Consider the following 19104-nt stretch of genomic DNA (forward strand, 5'->3'; position numbering starts at 1 on the left):
TAATGTATTTACTTTCTTTGTGTGTCTAGCAGATTTTACTAAGTTTCTGAAATTTAAAAAAATCCATAATGCTATTTTATTTATTCCAATTAAATTTCAATTTCCATTCAAATAGAGCTTGACATAAACCATGAGCAAAAGTAGCCATCAGGGCAAAATAAAGATGTTAAAGAATATGATGAATTTATGCAGAACCTATATTAGCTTAAGTAAATGTGTACAGATATGGAGTATCCTCATGCTTATCAATTAGCCTTTTATAATTTAAAATCTAAATGTAAAACAAGGTTAAAGTTATTCTAATCAAGGTTTCCTGCTTTATTAGGTAAACCATGATTAAAATCAGTGACTCAAATCACAGTGTTTGAAATCAATCATGTCTGTGGTACATTTTTATTCTACGCTAAATCAAAAAAAGAGATATAAGACTACATCAAATAGTCAAAGCACATCAAGACACCCTTCTGTCAAGCCCCCAAAATCCTCAACTGAATCTTCAGTACCTAAACACAGGTATGCAGGCTTTAATGCCACAAAGGTATGTGAGTGTTTCTGTATCTTTAGCAGATGAGCCAGCAATTATGAAACAAAATCTTTGTGTTATAGCACACAAAAAATATTCAACATTTAAGGTTCCAAATTACACACAGGATTTCAAAAAATACATTTAAAAAAATGCATGTTCAAACCCAAAACTGTTGATCCTAAGTTCCCTGGGGTATGCACTATGTTGTGAGTGTGTATCCTTTAAGGCAAAAAAACAGGCTCCGTGTCTGACACACAAAGCCTATCCACATCTGGGCCACGTATTTGTACAATACCTATACACTATGTAGCTTTGACACACAGTGTGGAATTGTATGGTATTTCCTAAGAATGAGCTCAAAATCATGTGTTGGATGTTGCTTAAAACACTTTAAGGCCAAAAATCATTGCAGATAGCTTGCTTACAGTCAGCCAAGCTCATCCACCTCACTTATTTAAGTCTTCCCAATGGACTTGAAGGAGTTTTCAGACAGCTCAGGAAAAAAAGGATAAAGAACAAAATAATAAAAACTGAGTAAAATGTGGCTAAAGATTCACAAATCTTAGCTGCAGACTTTTCATGAGAACTACAATTAAAAGGAATTTTGCAACCATTTTATCACTCAGCTAATTTCTAATGAAGCAGTTTGTGATGCCTATAAATCAGCTCAGATGTTATTTCTGTATACTGGCAACAATCACCTATATTGTTTTCTAATGAACAGTCAGTTTTGTCCCGAATATAAAACTGCATTACAAATTAGAGAGTCTTTAAAGGAGGACTGCAAGTAAATTTGTTTCCTCTCCATTCTGATGCTTCATTGTTTAAAAAACAACCTCACTTCCCACCCACACCCACCCCTCTTTCTGGGTAGTGAGGCAAAAGATAATTCCCATTTTTTCCTGCCCCCCTTCTTTAAGAGGCAAGGTATGTTGGCTCTGCTCTAATTCAACATTACCAGAAACCTTGTTGGAAATTTCAGATGTTTACTGGGAGCTTTACTGACTGCATCTTATTTGAAGATGATAAGGCTATTGAATAATTAACAAAGATATCTTTCTCCCACAAGTTAATAGAGCGTTAAGTTTATTATTTATATCACAGTAGAGCTAAGATCCCCAGTTGTGAGCCAGGATCCAACTCTGTCAGGCTCTACTGATAGGCATGAAAGCATTTGTCCCAGAGAACTTGGATTCTTTGAACCAGAACATAATGTGCAAAACAGACAAGGACAAACATACAAAACAGTATTGTGAAATCTCCACGTGGACGCCGGCTGGTCGGGGAACAGCTGCACCAAAGATTATTTATGCATATGTAACACTGGCCATTTTGAAAACTCTGGTCCACATCTTGGCTGTACTGTAATGCTCTTAACTCACAGGAGAGTCTGTTACAAAGAAAGGGGAGTTGAAATAGCTTACTCTCATGCTTCTTTTCAACAGTATCCTCACTGGGTATCTTGGCATATACAGGACACAAGTATCTATTTCACTGAAGAAGAGGAAACTGAAAGTCTCCATCATCATTTAAAAATATGATTAATTTTTAAAATGAAAACTCTTGCTAGGGGATTGTAACGCTTCAGCGTCTTTTGGATGGGGAGTTTTTTCCTATTCATCTAGAAAGCCCTCCTTTTATTTGAAATGCAATTTCTTAGTTAGTTCATGTACATCGCTAAAATGATCCAACCTTTCAGCAAAAAGGTCATCAGAAATAACTAAAACTTCTTTACCAGCACCCATACAAGGAACCGGCTGAGACAGGGCTCAACCTCTGGTGGAGAACTAACATAATATTCTTATTACTTAAGTGGAATGCCTAACGGAAAAATCTCTACTTGAGCAAGAGGGAAATGTATTGAACTGTGTTCAAAGACACGTAGTCTCTTGAGAATTTCAGAGATGAGCCTTGAGCCCCAAGATGGCTGGTTTGAGCTCCACCAGTGCAGACTGCTGGCAACACCTCACGTGCCTACCCCTGAGTGTGGGGGATCTCTCTGTGGCTGCTCTGCTCTCAGCTATACTTTTCATGACACCTCTTGTGTGTTCAAGAAGAAATGCAAACCAGTGTGGTACTTTTTAAAAATGAAGGTCTGACTAAACTAGGGATTTTTATCTTCAAATGCTTGCATCAGTTCACTTACTAGCTGCCTTGGTGAGAATTCACTGATAAAATGCCCTAATGTAGAAGTATCAAAGAGGGTAAGCTTGTCAATGTGGTCAGCCTACTTGCCTCTGCTTCACACACTAGTGCTAGCAGAAATGGAGAACACGCACCCTCAGTCACTACTCATTTGGCTGCTGCAAAAATAAAATAGTTTGAGATGCCAGGGGCTGGAAAGAATATTATAAAGCTCATCCTACTCTTTCAAAGGTACCTAACCTTAACACGGCTGAAGGACAAAGATTTAGGCAGACTTCAGGTTCTTGAATTTCTCCTTACACAAGTAAAAAACACACAAACTTTCTAATTTTTGTGACTTTAGCACCAACAGGTAAGACTCGGGCAGTAGTACAGTACTAAGGACTGCATCATCTAAGCACCGTACCACCTTCGTTTTGCTTTACAACCGCAACACATGTAAACTTGGGCAGCATTATTTTTCATTTTGTTGGTAGAGAACAGACCCTTGAAATTTAAGTACCTACCCTGATACATAAAACACGTATGAAAAAACCAGAAAGCCTACACGTAGAATTTCCAGGTCCAAGGGAAGTAACCAGTAATTCACTCCTCTGACAACATGAAAACAATAAACCATGAATCCCCAAACAACAGAAAATAACAGTAACAACAACAGCAACAACAAAAATCATAAGTTTGACTTCGGCTATGACTTTTTTCACTTTAAAAGACAGCATGAAATCAGGAAAAAAATGTAATTTGCAGATTTTTGAAGGTGGTTTTCAAAGACGGTCCACTGAATAGGAGATACAAAATGCTGAGGGACAGTGAAATGAGGCTGTCGTCTATGGGACAGAGGTACAATACAGCAGATGTTAATTAAAAGAAGGTAAAACGGAGGGGAAGGGGAGAGAAACAGGGCACCCACCACCAAATAACCAAACACACAAGTTGCAGTCTTGCCTAAAATTTAGAAATAATAGATGCCTGCACAACTGCTTTTCTGGAAAGACAATATGGACCATAACAAGCACAGGTGTGTTTGCATGTAGCTGTAACACAGTAGAGAGCAGGAAGAGCTGAAGACAGTACAAACCAGATAATCATGATGTTGTACACAAAACCTGGACACCATTTAAAACATAAATAGTAAATACCAGGATAAATTACTTACGTTACTCCTTTACTGAGCCCCAAAGAAAATAACTACCTGTCTTTGTCAGAACCTTGAAACCCCTGAACTATCCAAGCCATGAACACTTTTAGTCAGTGTTTTCTAGTTGTCCCCTGCTTCTGTGCTGCTCTGCATCATTTTGCCTTACAGATCACACCTCATTTATCAAGCTATCATATGAAATAAAACAGTAACAAAGATGAACAACACCCATTTTATTTGTCTGCAAAGTTGCTTACACATATTTAGTTATTAGATTTCCTGCTGAATGAATGAAAATCCCAAAGTTAGTGCACCGTGTACATCTAGCAGTGTCTAAGAAATAGGGTTGACTAAATTATGAATTATGCTTACTCTATAGCATCTGTATAGTGAAAAAGAGTGTCTTAGAAAGCTAGAATAAAAAAGGAATCACTGAAATCGTTCTTCTGGAAAATAGCTATAATTATTCCAGGCAATACATGTGCAGCAAAAGAAATATATTAACAACATAAATAAGTGTCATGGACCCAACTAATATTAAGCAAAAAATAAATATTAATTATTCAGTATTTTTCCTCCTGATTTTCCTTGGTGTGCATTATAAATGAGTGTTACAATATTCAGGTTCATGTTACTCAAGATATTAACCCCTGTATTTAGAGACTTTTGATTTTCCTTGAAATCATCAATGCTGTCAAATAAGCCTGTGAAGTAACAGATCTCAGAAAAATGGCATGTCAACATGAACGCAGACATTCTAGTGGATAGAAGGCTTCCTTTCACATTACATAAACCAATTCAAACCTGATACACTTTCAGTCAATTGAATTTCCTCACTTCCAATTTCCTTTACTTTAAGGAAAGCCTCCTCTAATAATCTACTTGGAAGCAATCAGGGGAAACTGACAGAAATATAGGATGTAGAAGAGGTGCGTAGTATGAATATGCATCTCTTCTAAAAGAAGCTGTGTTAAAAAATGCATCCTTTCAAAAAAGGGCAATGGATTAGAAAAATCTAGTGTGTCTGCTTACATGTCTCTCCTGCTGGCTGAAACAATCTGGAACAGTTCACACTAATTAAAATTTACTCTTCAGTGTCAGCTAGAAAGAATTCTCCATACCTAAGTCAATTTTTGCACAAAGCTAAAGCAGCAGCTGGCAAATCTTTGAAGACAGAGGATGGTTCATTAGTATTATTTTAATTGAGTTTTTCTGAAGCTATAAACACATGGTGGTTTCACTTTTGTCCTGTTTTGGAGAGTTTTGCTCTAAAATGACCAGAAACTCTACACTATATCTTTCTACAAGTCTTTGTCCATAAAAGAACAAGATGCACAGGGGCAGGTACTTGAAGATTTTGAAGTAGTGCACTCTAAGCTGTCAAGAGCAGGAGCTCTCTTGCTGTGTGTACTAATAAAGCAGTCTGGTCAGCAGGACCCAATTGTGATTAAAAAAAAAAAAAAAAAAAAATCAATCACATCTTAAGTAGGAGGAAAGATTGTTTTACGATCCTTGCTACCTATGTCTTCAGTATGGAAACCAAGAAGCAACTCGAGCAGAGACTTGGGGCTGTCAGGAAGTGACTCTCCAGCTCCTTCACCTGCTCTCAGACAACTGGAACCTATCATTTGCTAGGAGACGTTTTGGCACCTGGAGTCATGTATCTGGGAAGCAGCCACACTGCTGGATAAGCGTGTCACCTTCTATAAACCAGATGTAGTGTGACCCAGATACTTCTATTATTGAACACCAGCTGTTTGCGAACCACTGCTGTGACACATTTAGAAAAACCTCAGTACTATCCAAGATCCCTATGCCTTGCTGTTCCTTGCCAATTATGCCTCCTAAATATCAGTAACTCAAATACAACTTGGACACCATTCCTTTGTCTCAAAAGGACTGTGGGTGTTTGAAGTTCCTCACACATTTCTTTGTTGGTTTGTAAATCTTGTAAGGCTTTTTTCAGGATCCTAAACTCTTCCTTATCTGATTAGGCCTATGCATTTTCAGCTCCCAATCTACAGTTACACTGGAAAAGTATCACTTGACAGAAAGGCATGATAACAAAAAAAAAAAAAAAAAAAAAAGTCTCTCATTTTCCATTTTACTAAGTGTCTGATTACATATTCTCAGGCGAATCAGATAACCCGAGATTCACCTGACTCATCCACTGAGACAAATATTATCCAGCTTTGCCTTTACATTGCACTTTATAATCCTAGGATCTCAAAGCCAAGTACCAGTACAAAATGCAGAGTGTCTCCCTGAAGGAAACCAACATTGGTGGAAAACTGCCTAGTGTCACAAGGAAATCTGCAGCCATTTTGGATTATAAAACTGTATTGGGTAAGTCACTACAGCTTGGAGTGCTGAATACAATCCAGCAGTCAGAGAAAGAATCAGAAATCCCCAAAGACTTACAAAAGTAACTACCAGAGGCAGAGATTAATATCAGTAATTTACAAATTATCTTTTAAAAGCATTAAAACCCAACAGCAAACCAAGTTAACTTCCCTCCCAAACTGTCTTCATTTCCTTGCCCCTCTACTTGCTTTCTCTCTTTTTTACAATGGTTTCTTGAGGTTCTAATCACAGTATCATTGCAGTAGCAGTCTACTGGAATCATAATCCTGGTGATAGTCCTTTTAAAGGCTAATTTAATTAAATCAAAGTTAAATAGTAGAAGAAAATTAATTTCCTTTGACTTTGTCCTCTTTTGAATAGTTAAACCTGTGCAATTATACATGAAAAAAAAACAGAATCTACCAACTCTGAAACCTCAGATTTCATCAATTAGATATTTTTCCAGTGCCTGTAAAAGAAAAATCAGCCATTTAAAAAATCCAGTCATTGGGGAAAAGTAATTTTGAAAATATCTTACACATATTGAAATGTGTGTCTTCCCACCTGTAGTACCAGGCACTTTTGGGGGGGGGGGGGGGGGGTGTAGGAAAAGAAAGAGAAAAAAGATGGTTCACAGAGATAGTTTACATTTCTAAAGGTGAAAAAAAAACAAAAACAAATATGAATGATTGTATTAAGTTCATTTCAACCCAATGTTGACGAGCCTGGGAAAGTGAGAGGCTTCAGCCGGAAGATGGCATACTTACTGCTCGAGGCAGACAGTTCTTTTGGACTGGAGGACATGGGCTGAGCACACATCTGACAGAGACAGTCCCTTCCATTAAAGGTAACCCGATCACCCGGTGGAAATGGACGCCTGGAGAGTTAAAGAGAAAAGTGTGGTTTAGCAAAGGTTACGCCAGAAATTTTCCTCTGTTCCATATATCTTAAGTTTGCTGCCTTCCCCCACCCAACCCAGTGCAATCAATATTTTACAGAAACGGAGGTCAAATTGTTTCTGCAATGTGGCCTTGGCAAAGCCAGGCACTGCAAGAAATACAATCTGTAGATGCAAACAGAGCAGAGGTTAGACTTGTATTTTGGTTTAAAAAAGTTATCAAGCACACTTCATCTAAAGAGGAGACGACAGTGAAATCTGCTTAGACACAACAGCTACATTTGTGATGGTCTCAGCATGATGTTGTGGACAGCAAATGGTACAAAAGAGAACTCAAAAGGAAGAACCGGAATTGGTCTTGAGGCTAGTGAAGAAATGTGGAGCTAGTCACTCATAAATACACTAATATCATCTGTATTCAGCAATGATATACATTACAGTAGATGTAGTCATTTGCAAAAAAATATCAAATGTTACCCACATTCACTCTTTGAAGATTTACAATAAGTATCTACATTACAGAAACACTACTGTAATTGCTAACTGTGCAGATGGTGTTAGGAGAAATGTAAAGGCTATGGAAGTTTGATATTATTTGCTGATCCAAATAAAATGTTAAGAATGTGTGTTAGGCATAAGTTGACATTGCTGTTAACTCTTATTTGGTGTATGAAACAGAGGACGAACAACATTTTGTATGAGGATTTCACTAAAATAAGAAGGTTCAGCAAATCCAAATCTTTAGTAAGCAGCTTTAGCTGCTGAGTACAGACCCCCCACACCACACCTCACTCCAAAACTGTGCTTAACAAATGAACATCTGCTTGTTTCCACAAAACGTTTAAGGCATTGTTCTAGTTTCCTTTCCATTGCCATTCCTAACTGGGCCATATATAAATCAGCAGCAACGCTGCATTCCATTAATCTACTCCAGTAACTCCTCTTTTGTTCATTCATCATAAAAAGATTGATGTAAATCAACGTACAGAAAACTGATGCATGTTTCATACTGTATCATCTACTTTCACACTGTCCTTGGGAAATAAAACTGAAACATACACATCATATGATTATCAATATGCAGTAAATTCACACACTACTTAAAACCAACTGGAAGACCAATCAAAATACTTTCATTAGAAAAGATCTTAAAAAGTGTACCAGGCTCTAGGACAAAGCACTTGGACTACTCATCAGAGACAGCTGTGAAAGGTTAGGGTAACACCTTGCAAGTCTGTCAGACACATCATATGATGGAATCTCCAACAAGGTACTGTCTCAGAATGTACATTCTTGCCTTTCTTGTTCATGTCATCCTCCTTTATTAAGTTTCAGACAATTCAACTGCTGCCAGGTTCTGACTTCTGGGGAACTCTACTGTCCTACTTCTCTTCCAGACTACAAAGGAACAGGCCCCATTCTTTTGGGTTCTCCCTTTCTATGAAATCTACCTACAACTGCGTACCTCAGACATTACACTGAAACTTAAGAAAACTTTCTTTTTACTTCCAGGGCTCAGAACTGCAGAAATGAACCACTTGATGCTCATCTTAATTCTAGCTTAGTTAAGTTGTAGAATCATTATATCACTTCCACTTTATGTCTAGAAGATTATTTTTACTACTATAAAAATGTACCACTCCTATGAAGACCTGCAGAAGCTTTATTTCCCCTAGCATATCCAAAATGTTATACTGATCACCATAGCAGTAATGTATCTGCTACGACAGCCTAAATTCTAGCATAGTCTCAGTGCTAGAGCCAGCCAGTAAAGAACAGTATGTACAGGGTCTTTGCATCAAGTTTAAGCTGTAAAGCTCAACTGAGATTTTCAAGTATAGAACTGTGCAAATGAATGGGCTATGAGAGCATGTGGAAATTTTGCCCAGTAGTCTAAATTGTGTATTAATACCTTAGTGAGAGTTTAAACAAAAACAAGTTTAAATGCCACCTTTTGTCCCGTCCACACAGTCTTAGCTAACTTCTTTTTATTTCGTGTAAAACTGAAGACTGGTTCTCTTACTGGGCACAGAAACAGTATTTGGGAAGAAGAGGAGGATCACAGTTTCTGAAAGCCATGTCTTCTTACATGATGTGAAAATGAGTCTCCAGTATATTTTCAATTTTTCAACTGTCCTTATAGCCGAAACGACTATTGTAGCATCCTGAATTTTGCTTTATCTCATTTCTCCCATTAAGCTGGGCTGATCACCTGAACTCAACTCAACCCATGTCCATTATCTCAATATGTAAGCCTGGTACTTAATCCTTTCATCTGTGACAGTAGCTTTCTGGAACAGGGAACTATATGTAACAGACAAGCTGTTACTGAGTGGTATTTTGAAGACCCTCAAAGTCAGACTTGCAGAAGATATTTTCCAACCAAATGCTCCCCAAAGAGAAATGTCTTGAGATTTGTATCTCAGGGTGACACCTTTCTCCCTGTTTTCCTTGTAGTGGGTTCACACCATGGTAATTGAAAGGGATAACTTACTTGCAAACAGTACAGGCAAAGCAGCTTGGATGGTAAGTTTTTCCCAGAGCTGTCACTACTTCTCCTTCCACGAACTCCCCACAACCATTGCAGCGGGTACCATACATGCGCTGGTAATCCAAGGTGCAAAGATATTCCCCATTCTTAATGAAAAAGCCTCCTTGTGCCAAGTCACAGCCACACACTGAAAGAAAAAACAAAACAAAACACACAAATATATTGGGAAAATACACCTGCTAAGGATGTCAGCAACAGTCGATGCTGCTGACAAATTGGAGGACCCTGGTGGTCTTTCTCCCTTCTATCAGACTTCTACTTTCTCCTCCTGTTACTACATGCCTGGACGTCCCAGAAGATGGTTGGTATTCTCTGGCTACAAGACAGCTTGTAATAAAGACCTTCTTTAGAGCAATCTTACATCATCATAGCTTTCATGTATTTGGTCCTTGCCAAGACCTTGGTTACCTCACATCATCCTGTTAATCACGTTATCAGAGTTATCTGTACCAATGCAAACTTGCTTTCCCTTCTGGGACTGAAGATGAGCAGAAGAAAATAAATGATTCCATAAACAGGACAGATTTTGCTATTTTATGCACCAGCATACATTTTTCCTGCAACCATGTGCTTTAAAAAGCTTTCAAGGTGCTGATTCTTTATGAAACAATGAATATTTTACGTATGTTGTACGGTTTTGATTAACTCCTCCAGTTCCCAGATCACACTGACCTGCTTCACCATTGCTGCAGCAATACTTTTTGTTTTGCTTTAAAAAGTATCACCTTTGAAATGTTCAGGGTGATTTTACAGTATTAATTTAGACATAAATACTGGGAGAAAGTGGCAGTGAAGAGACAATCAAGCATTAAAAATCTAGCTACACCTCCACCATATACACTTCATGATATATACAGTCAAACTATAAAACAGTATATCGCACACTGAATAAAGCCAATTGGACGAGTATTCCCCACCTGTGTTCTGAACAAGTTAATGCCCTAAGAACTGCTGTTACCCTTGAGTGCCTGATCTGCATTGGTCTTGTGTTAGTCTTTTATATACTATACTCCCTGTACATCATGGATTAGATAAACAACTCTAATATTTGGATATAGACTTGTGGCCACATACAACCTTATTGCGGAAAAATAATTGTATCAGTAAGAGGGTGAAGAATCAGTCAAGGATTTCAGTGATTTGGCATTTTTCCACAATGCTTATTCACCCAAACCAAAACACATTACAATCAGGTGCTTGTTCTGCTTTAAGAAAGAGAGACAGGAGACAGAAAGCAATCCATCCTGTTAACAGCCAAATCCTATGAAGAGAAAATGCCATGGGAGATAGGAGACTGAATTTCACACTTGAGCTTTAGGTTGGGTTGAACAAAGGACTTAAACCTACCTATTTAACATCCCACAGTAGCACCAAAAATACTACTTGCTTCATGCAAGCTTTAAAAAGTCCTCTTTATTCTCAGTGAGAAAGCATAAATAGGGGCTGCTAGATGAATTCTTACACAAATATATATATATGGGTGCTCCCAGGCATTTTGGTTTCAGCCACTCCTGCTCGTCTGTATATTGCTCTGCGTAATTCATTATGAGAAACTACTCTTCACAGCAGCCCAGGATGCTAGCTTAACTCTCACTCTGCAAGTAATTGCATCTCATCACTCTTCATAACATTCAAGTATGTTTGGATCAAATATCAGAAATATCATATAACATAAATTCTGATTATTAAGAAAAAAATCTAAGCAGTATTCTAGGTCCCTGCAGTTACAAAGTCCTTGAAAAATGACAATATGAAATGCAGGAAGATTATCAGGGGAACTGGGTTCAACTCATCCTTCTGCCACAAATTCCAAGCATGATATTTGCACACCATTCGTTCTCTCCCCTGTTATAATGGGCTAATATCTTATTAACTACCTGCCTTGAAAATTAAAATTGCAAGGTGTTTGGGGCAGGGATTGCAAATTCTGTTTGCCTGTTGCCAAGCTCCAAAGGTCTAATGACTATTACTGTAACAATAATTAATAGAATAACAATAAACAGAATGATTAAAATGCAGCTTAGAATTAAAGCAGTATACTAGCATTTTTCCAGTTTCACATTTCTGCATAGAACAGTGTTAATATACCATGTGCAAACAAACTACATTTCATGGTGGCATTAAATCCTCAAGCAACCAAAACTCAATTATCAGTGACTTAAGAGAATTACAGAGAACTATTGTTAAGCTCTATTATAATGCTTTAAAATGCTCCAAGCTGGTTTTCAGGTACACCTCCAAAAAAACAGCCCTCTTTCATTCCTCCGTTTTGTTTTCTTCTACTGATCTCCATTTTGTTTAAAATATTATTTTCAAACTACTGGTATAATACCATGCAACCACTAAGGCAGAAAATACTGTGACCTCTACACCACATCACCTTAGACCCTTCCTGAGTCGGGAACCATCTCATCATTTTCCACTGGTGGTTCAGAGGTGAAACCTAAGCCCGCTTGCAATAGCTTTGCTTTTCTAAGTTACCTTTGGTGGAGCCTTACAATTCCTTACAGTTAAGTCATGGAGTAACCGAGAATTCTACTTCAATGTCTAAAAGTTGTTAGGGATTACTTCAGCGCTGAGACTGTTAGATCCTGTAGTTACAGTGTATGAACCGGAGTATTGTCATGGAGTGGTCAATACTAGATGCTTCAGAAGCTGCTAAACTTCATAACGAGCTATGGAATACTCATGTGCCTATGCAATTTCTTAAATTACAGTTTGTCATTTAGCTTGTAGCTTTGACATCCAGGTCTAGATAAATTTCAGCTTTAAGCTGAAAGCACTCGGCATGCTTCTGGTTCTGCATCAGAAGCTGCATATATGAACTCTCTGGCTCTTTACTATGGTCCCCAGTTCTACCAATGAGTCACCTTTTCAAAAACTTGTTTAGTCATTACGGCCCTCTTTACCTGCCTGGGCAATGGGCCTAATAAGGTAGAATGATGAGAAGTAACTTTCAATGCAACCACTATTCTAGCTTCTTCTGAAAATCCAGCTTAATCCAGTACTGTACAGAGGTCTGTGGCAGATCATTGCTTGCAAAAACCACTACAAACTTTGAAAGAAAGGGTCCACACACTCACAATTATTAAGCTTTATCCCTTTTGCATGGCCACAGGGATTGAAGCCTAACAATGAAAATGGGGGATAAAATTACTTGGCCAGTCTTTTAAAGACTGTAATTACTATTATTAAAAAGAAGATCCCTCTACTGCCCTTTTCTTTATCAAGTCCCCTTTCTTATTCTTTTTGTCAATAACTCAGAGTGAGTTAAATTCTCTCGTGCTGGCAATCATGAATTCAGACACAAGCAGAACTGCTTCTGATGTGAACCACCAGCAGATTCATCATCTTTGGCATACTCACAGCAGGAAGCGCACACCAATCTGCAAGAATTAAAGACAAGTCCTGGCAACCTCACATTACAACGGATTTTTGCAGTCAATTTAGTACATGTGTTCCTATCACTAATCACAGCTTTAAGCTACATGGGCAAAATAAGGGTCACCCAGGCTGTTAACACCCATGGTTGGAAAAATGCCGTTCCAGTCGGCTGCTTTCACTTTGAGTCAGAGATCAAATCAGAAAGGATGAACATGACTGTATCCACACTTGGTGTACAATGCCATGTGCAAACAAGGAAGGGATTTTAACAGCTTTTTTTCCCCTCCTTTTTTGCAACTGTGCGTAAGTCGTGGATATGACAACAAATTCCCTCAAGTTTAAACATATTGCCTTAGCACAGATATTTATGACCACTGTAGAAATACCACAGAAAAAGATGGATGAATTTTGATTATTTTTATTATAAAGCTAGACCAGCTGTGATAGCTACATATGTACAATAAATCCTAATAGGGTGATCTAGGCAATTGCTGCAATACAAGTATCATGTCATCAAAGAAAAATTAATACCAAAATGGTGACAGTTAATAGGAAACATCAAATTGTGTTCTTCTGTTTTTTCCTATACTGCTGGGGAAAACAACTTTGAAAGAATTACTTTGTGGAGCCAATAGCAATGCAAAAACCATGTTTGAGAATGCAAAAAGCAAGAGGTATTCTGTAAACATACATCACATGGAAATAGTTCTACAGGAGAATAACATTTCCCCAAGACTCTTCCTGCTCAATAGGATGGAAGAAATTGTTTTACATGACCAGAACTTCTGCAACAGGAGACACTGGGGAGCATTTCTATTCCCTGAGGTACCACAAGTGTAGGGACAAAAAAAAAAAAATATTAAAAAAATCAGCTTTTTCTTTAAATGAAAAAAGAAAACCATAATCTTCAACAGCTCCTGAAAGAACTCAGCTTTTTTTCTCAGTCTGTATATCAAAGAATTTCATATTCCAAACAGACGATCCCGCCTATCTTGTGAATGGAATAAACTGGAATAGCGTTCTGCTTCCCACTGCATGGAAAACACCAACCTGCTAGCTTTTTCTCTCTTGAACTCCTCTCTGGAGCTACTGTTATGCAACCTTGGAACACAAAAAGATCAGAGATACTGTCAATGCTGCTGTCAGCTCTCAAAGCTACAAGGTCAGTGTATGCAAGCCTGGGCTATTATGACAAAATACAGATGCTCAAGAGCTACCCAGTTGCCTGTGATCTCCAAGGCACCAGGACTATTCTTAAGCTAAGTCACTTCCAAGCTTTAACAGAGACTATGAAAATGAAGAGATCAGATTTTTTCAAAATGGAAGAGGATTTGATCCTACTGAGCATTATGTAGGATTTCCATAGGGTTATTGTCAGTGAGCTGAAAAAACAGGCCCTTAGTAAAATAACTCAACGTTGATGTTAAGTAAAAATTACTTCAACACTGAAGAAACAAAACCACACAAGCAAACTCTATGACTACAGCATCTCACTTTGCAGACGTGAATGCTATTCATTAAATGGAGAAGTCTAATGATCTGCTTTGTCACCATGCATTAAATAAGGTGCAAATTCAATTTCCTGTTGGGGTTTTATTTCTTTCTTGTATTTTTAAGTTTCATAGAATAATGGGGCTGTTCTCAAGCAGGATAATATTCATCTAACATTTATTCCTTAGGACATAATGGACTTCTTGTTTGAAGGCAGAAAGGAATTTGGCAATGTTTCAGTTTATCACCTACATCTAAACAAATATACAGGAAAAATCTGGGTTGGTTTTTTGTTGGGTGTTTTTTTTGCCTTAGAGCTTAACAAATCCTGTATTGATGACAGCAAGGTTCACGTTCTCATTAAAGTTTAAAGTTTCCACATTTCAAATAAACTAAGTCTTTCTCTGCCTTTGTTTTATTCCTCTTCTCAACACTTTTATTGAAGGAATAAGTTAATGAATGAATGAATGACAAAGTATCATCAGAAAACCACATGAGAATGGTAAATCTCAGAAACCATGCTGCAGTGCTATCATTGCAGAAAGATGGTGCACAAGGCACCATTAAGAAATAGCATACAGCTTTTTGCCAAAGCTGTAACTGAGATCCTAATAACTGTTTGTTACATTCCTGTTACTGGAGGGGTTTTTTTGCCATACACTGATGAGACTATGCATTTTGATCCAAGCTGTTTGGAACTGTGTCCAGCATTCCCAGTGGCTTTGGAATCTCTTCTCTTTTCAACAGACTGACTTCAGAAACAACCCTAGGAAGTCAAAAGAGCTTTATGTACATGGAACAAATACAGGTGATGTTAAAATCTGCTTCATTATCTAGTCACCAGCTGGAAGAAAGGTCTAGCAGCTAAAATACCTCCTGAGCAAAAGATGAGACTGCATTTCTCCCCTTCTCTTAAACTGGTCTGAGAAGCATTCCTTGGCCTCCAGCCAGGCCCTTCTCCTCTTCCCTTGAAAAACCTTGACTGTCCATTTCAAACATCCTGCCTGCAAGACTATGAGTGCCACTGTCATTATGACATGTAATTCTCAGTGGGATACTTGAGCAAAACCTCCAAACATTTCGTGCAAGCATTCACTCAACTGAAATCCCTAGTGATGACTGAGTTTTGGATAAGCTCAGAGTTTTGCCTTAACTTCCCAATCAATGCCACGACACTGCCTTTAGTCCTGCAAGGTCAGCTTGCTTTGGTTTTCTCCTCAATACTGGAGATACAAACAATACTGCACAGGAAAACCTCCACGTCCACACCTGACATGCATTTCAGTCTTTCCAGCAATCTAACAGACAATAGCTAATACCTGAGCTTAAATAGCAAGCAAACAACAGCTGTATCCAATGTAGCAATGTGACAGCTTCCCAGCTGAAATATCCATGAAGGTATTCAAGAATCATTCAACCATTTAAAACACCTTTCACATTAAGCCAAGCAATAGGTGGAGATCAAAGTCATTTATGAGTCTATGGGAAATGAACCTTGAAGAAAATGCAATTAGTGGAAAAATATCAAAGTTTAGCCTGGGACAGCTTGGATGTAATTATCAAGATGAGAGATCTCTCTAAAAAAGATTATAAATAAGCAAACCAAGGGTGTAAGAATAGAACAAACCCAAACCTTACCTAAGCCAGACAAAGGAAGGATTGACAACAAACTTAAGCAACCTTCCATATTCTCGTAAGGATGCTCTGCCCCACTCATCAAGCACCTGTAAAGCATCCTGCTGACCCTCTACTTTCAAAAGGGATCCAGTAGCTTGTTAAAATCTGACATGACATCTGTCAGCATTCATCAAGATCAGCCAAGTAGTGCAATTAATTTCATTTCCTGTCAAGTGCTTGGTCACTGAAAGAGACCTCAGGCTCAAATGAACGAAGATCGTGTCACTAATAACATTAAAACTCCAAGAGCAAAACAAGGATCCATTTCAGAATGGGATGAAACTGCTTGGGATTTTTTTCCTGTAAACACCTAAACCAAAAATTAACAATTCAGTGTTTTATATGAAAATTGAAAAAATAACTTGGAAAAAAAGGCCCGAATACAATAGGACATTGCTACTGAAAACAAATGGAAAGGCAGAAAAGGGTCAGAGGATCCGAGAACAGCGTGAGATAGAACTATAGGTATAGTCTGAGCCCTACTATCAAAGTTCACAGTCACATCACTCACCGTTGCTTCTTCAGCAGGGAGCAAGGGATCCCTCAAGGAATTCTCACAGAGACTGTTTTCCACAAGTGTGGAGGATGACTGGTAGCTTTCACTGCCAACGCATTGGATATAGTTTAAAATCTGCTGCAGTCCTGAAACAGCCCATTGCTATCCCAAAGGCTACATCCCAAATTGCACTAATGAGACAGAGCTCTCCCTGCTGCTTACAGGTTATGGGAGGATTACGGTTGTTTTCCAGGAAAACAGCCTATCTGAGGGCAAACTTCCCAGGCCCTTGCCTGAACCTGAAATGGAATACACATATGAATCGCTGCAAGAAAAAGAACAGCCTTCCAGACACAGCAGCTGAGAAATGCAGATACAGAAATGGCGGTTACTCTCCCAGCTGCCACTGAGGCTTGTTTTCCTACCAAGCTACCTGAACACATGAATTCACAACTGAATCCCATTTCCTGTCATGGCAGAGATTTTAACCTCCGTTAGCTTCCCAGGAAGGGCAGAATCCATTGCTGCCTGGATTTTCTAAACTGTTCAAACTTGATTGCTGCCTTAAACATGTTCTTGCTGGCCCTCATGAGGTCCACCTGTGCATACAGATAAACACCATGCCCCCCTTTTTGCTTTTTCACTTAATTTGTTTACTAATCTCTTCAGCAGCAAGTACTTCTCTTCCATTGTCACCCTTAAAACCTCTTCCTTATTCCCTTCCATGGGACCTTCTACCATGGATGAAGGATGCATAGTTGCAGTCCTTCAAGATCTTGAGTCAGATTCCCAAAGTCCTAAATTGACCATCCAAACCAGGATACTGTAACACTTCTGTCCTTTTTATTTGTATTCTGCTGTTAGAGCTTTTCAGGCTCATATTTTTTCAATGTTTCACATTTTAATGACTAGAAATGCCCTTTTCTTTAAGTGAAAGCTGAGACACTCAGGTTTAGGAAAAAAATGAAAATACAAACACTTGAGAAAAATCAAAAGACTTAATGATGTTAAGGGCTGTTTCAATAACCAAGCTGAAAAGGGAGTTCATAAGCTGGCAAGCAGAACCATCGTGTACTGAAAGAGAATTATAAGCCTGGAGAGCTTTTACATAAAGAAGGCTCTTTCGTTCAGTGATCCAGAGCTTCAAGGGACCTTGTATAATTTCCAGATGCTCAGAAAGGAGCACATTCTATCCACCAGTTATGTTACCGTGTCCACAGATCCATCTTTGTTTCAGAAATATTTGTGGAAATGCAGAGGTCTTTTCAAACACTACACTGGATATCTACTACAAGAATGTCCTCATATTTAAACTTTACATCCACTGACACCAAACTATTAATAGCACTAACTACCCAGCAGCCAGTTAACAGCCTCCTCCTGCCACCATCGAAGGAATCTGATGACAGATCAAAGGTCAAAGAACTAGTGATTTAAAACACATTCCAGCCTGTTGATACAGTGTCTGCTTACATGACCCTAACTTCTGCCCAGTCCTTCAAGGGAGGAAGATCCAGTTCAAAGTCAAAGATTAGCGAGAATCTCAAAATCTAAACTTAGGAACCCTCCCCCTTCCATGTCAAGCTCACTGAACTACAGTTAATGTAGCCTCACAAAAGTTACCGCATAAAAGAAACAGACTTGTGCCTGGAACCTAAACATATCACAGAGGATTCTGGAAATACCTATAGATGGGGGTGTTCCTAAACAAGCTTGAAAGGCATCGAACTCAAAAGAGGAAAACTAGCACATTTGTTCCACAATTAAGAAACTGCTTTATGCTGATTTATAACAATGTTTTAATGTAAATTAAACATTTATTCTCTGTGGGATACTCCAGGTTTGTGGAATGTTTCCTGTATGCCAATACTTGGCTTTGCCTTATAATTAGCAAGACTATTAGCTGGTAATTGCCTTTTGGTATCTGGTATCACTATAGCATGTAAAACATTCATACACAGTAAAACATTTCCACCTGACATAGCCTAGTAAAACTACAGACATTTATACCACATAGTGAGGACTAGAAAACTTTAGGACACCATCCATATTCTCATGGTAGGACTGTTATTTATGAGATTATTTTTTTATTTTAGTTTAGGCTACCATATGGATGCTAACTACGTTTTCCAATTTATATTCAACATCAAGAACAGGGACATTGAATCTTTGAAATACTCCTACTACAAATACTACTTTACCGTCTTAAAATAATGCAACCAATCTCTACATGTACCAAAATCAAGCTATGTAAACTTTTACATTGTTACTATGAAACTCAAAGCTTGTTCTGTTAAGCAATACACTGCATTGAAACCAGCATTTCCCTCTAACCCAGAAGATGATTCACAGGCTTAATAATAAAGTCTTATTATAGCAATTTTGCTAGCCTCAAAGTTTCCTCTCCTAGTACGTGCAGCAGGGTAAAACGAACTTTAATCAACTGAAAATGATG

The 19104-nt window shown here is 38.3% G+C and overlaps 1 protein-coding gene across 10 annotated transcripts in view; it reads right to left on the bottom strand.

Annotated features, from left to right (window-relative positions):
* Window positions 1–19104, bottom strand: part of ABLIM1 (actin binding LIM protein 1) — a 208641-nt gene that overhangs the window by 85877 nt on the left and 103660 nt on the right. For all 10 annotated transcript variants that reach the window (XM_080403369.1, XM_080403375.1, XM_080403376.1 and 7 more), the window contains exons 3-4: window positions 9545–9728; window positions 6920–7029 (exon numbers count right to left, since the gene is read on the bottom strand). In XM_080403369.1, coding sequence (XP_080259495.1) covers window positions 6920–7029; window positions 9545–9728 — 294 coding nt within the window. The remainder of the gene's footprint in view (window positions 1–6919; window positions 7030–9544; window positions 9729–19104) is intronic.

Source organism: Falco punctatus, assembly GCF_963210335.1.
Source record: "Falco punctatus genome assembly, chromosome: 9".
Lineage (NCBI taxonomy): Eukaryota > Metazoa > Chordata > Aves > Falconiformes > Falconidae > Falco > Falco punctatus.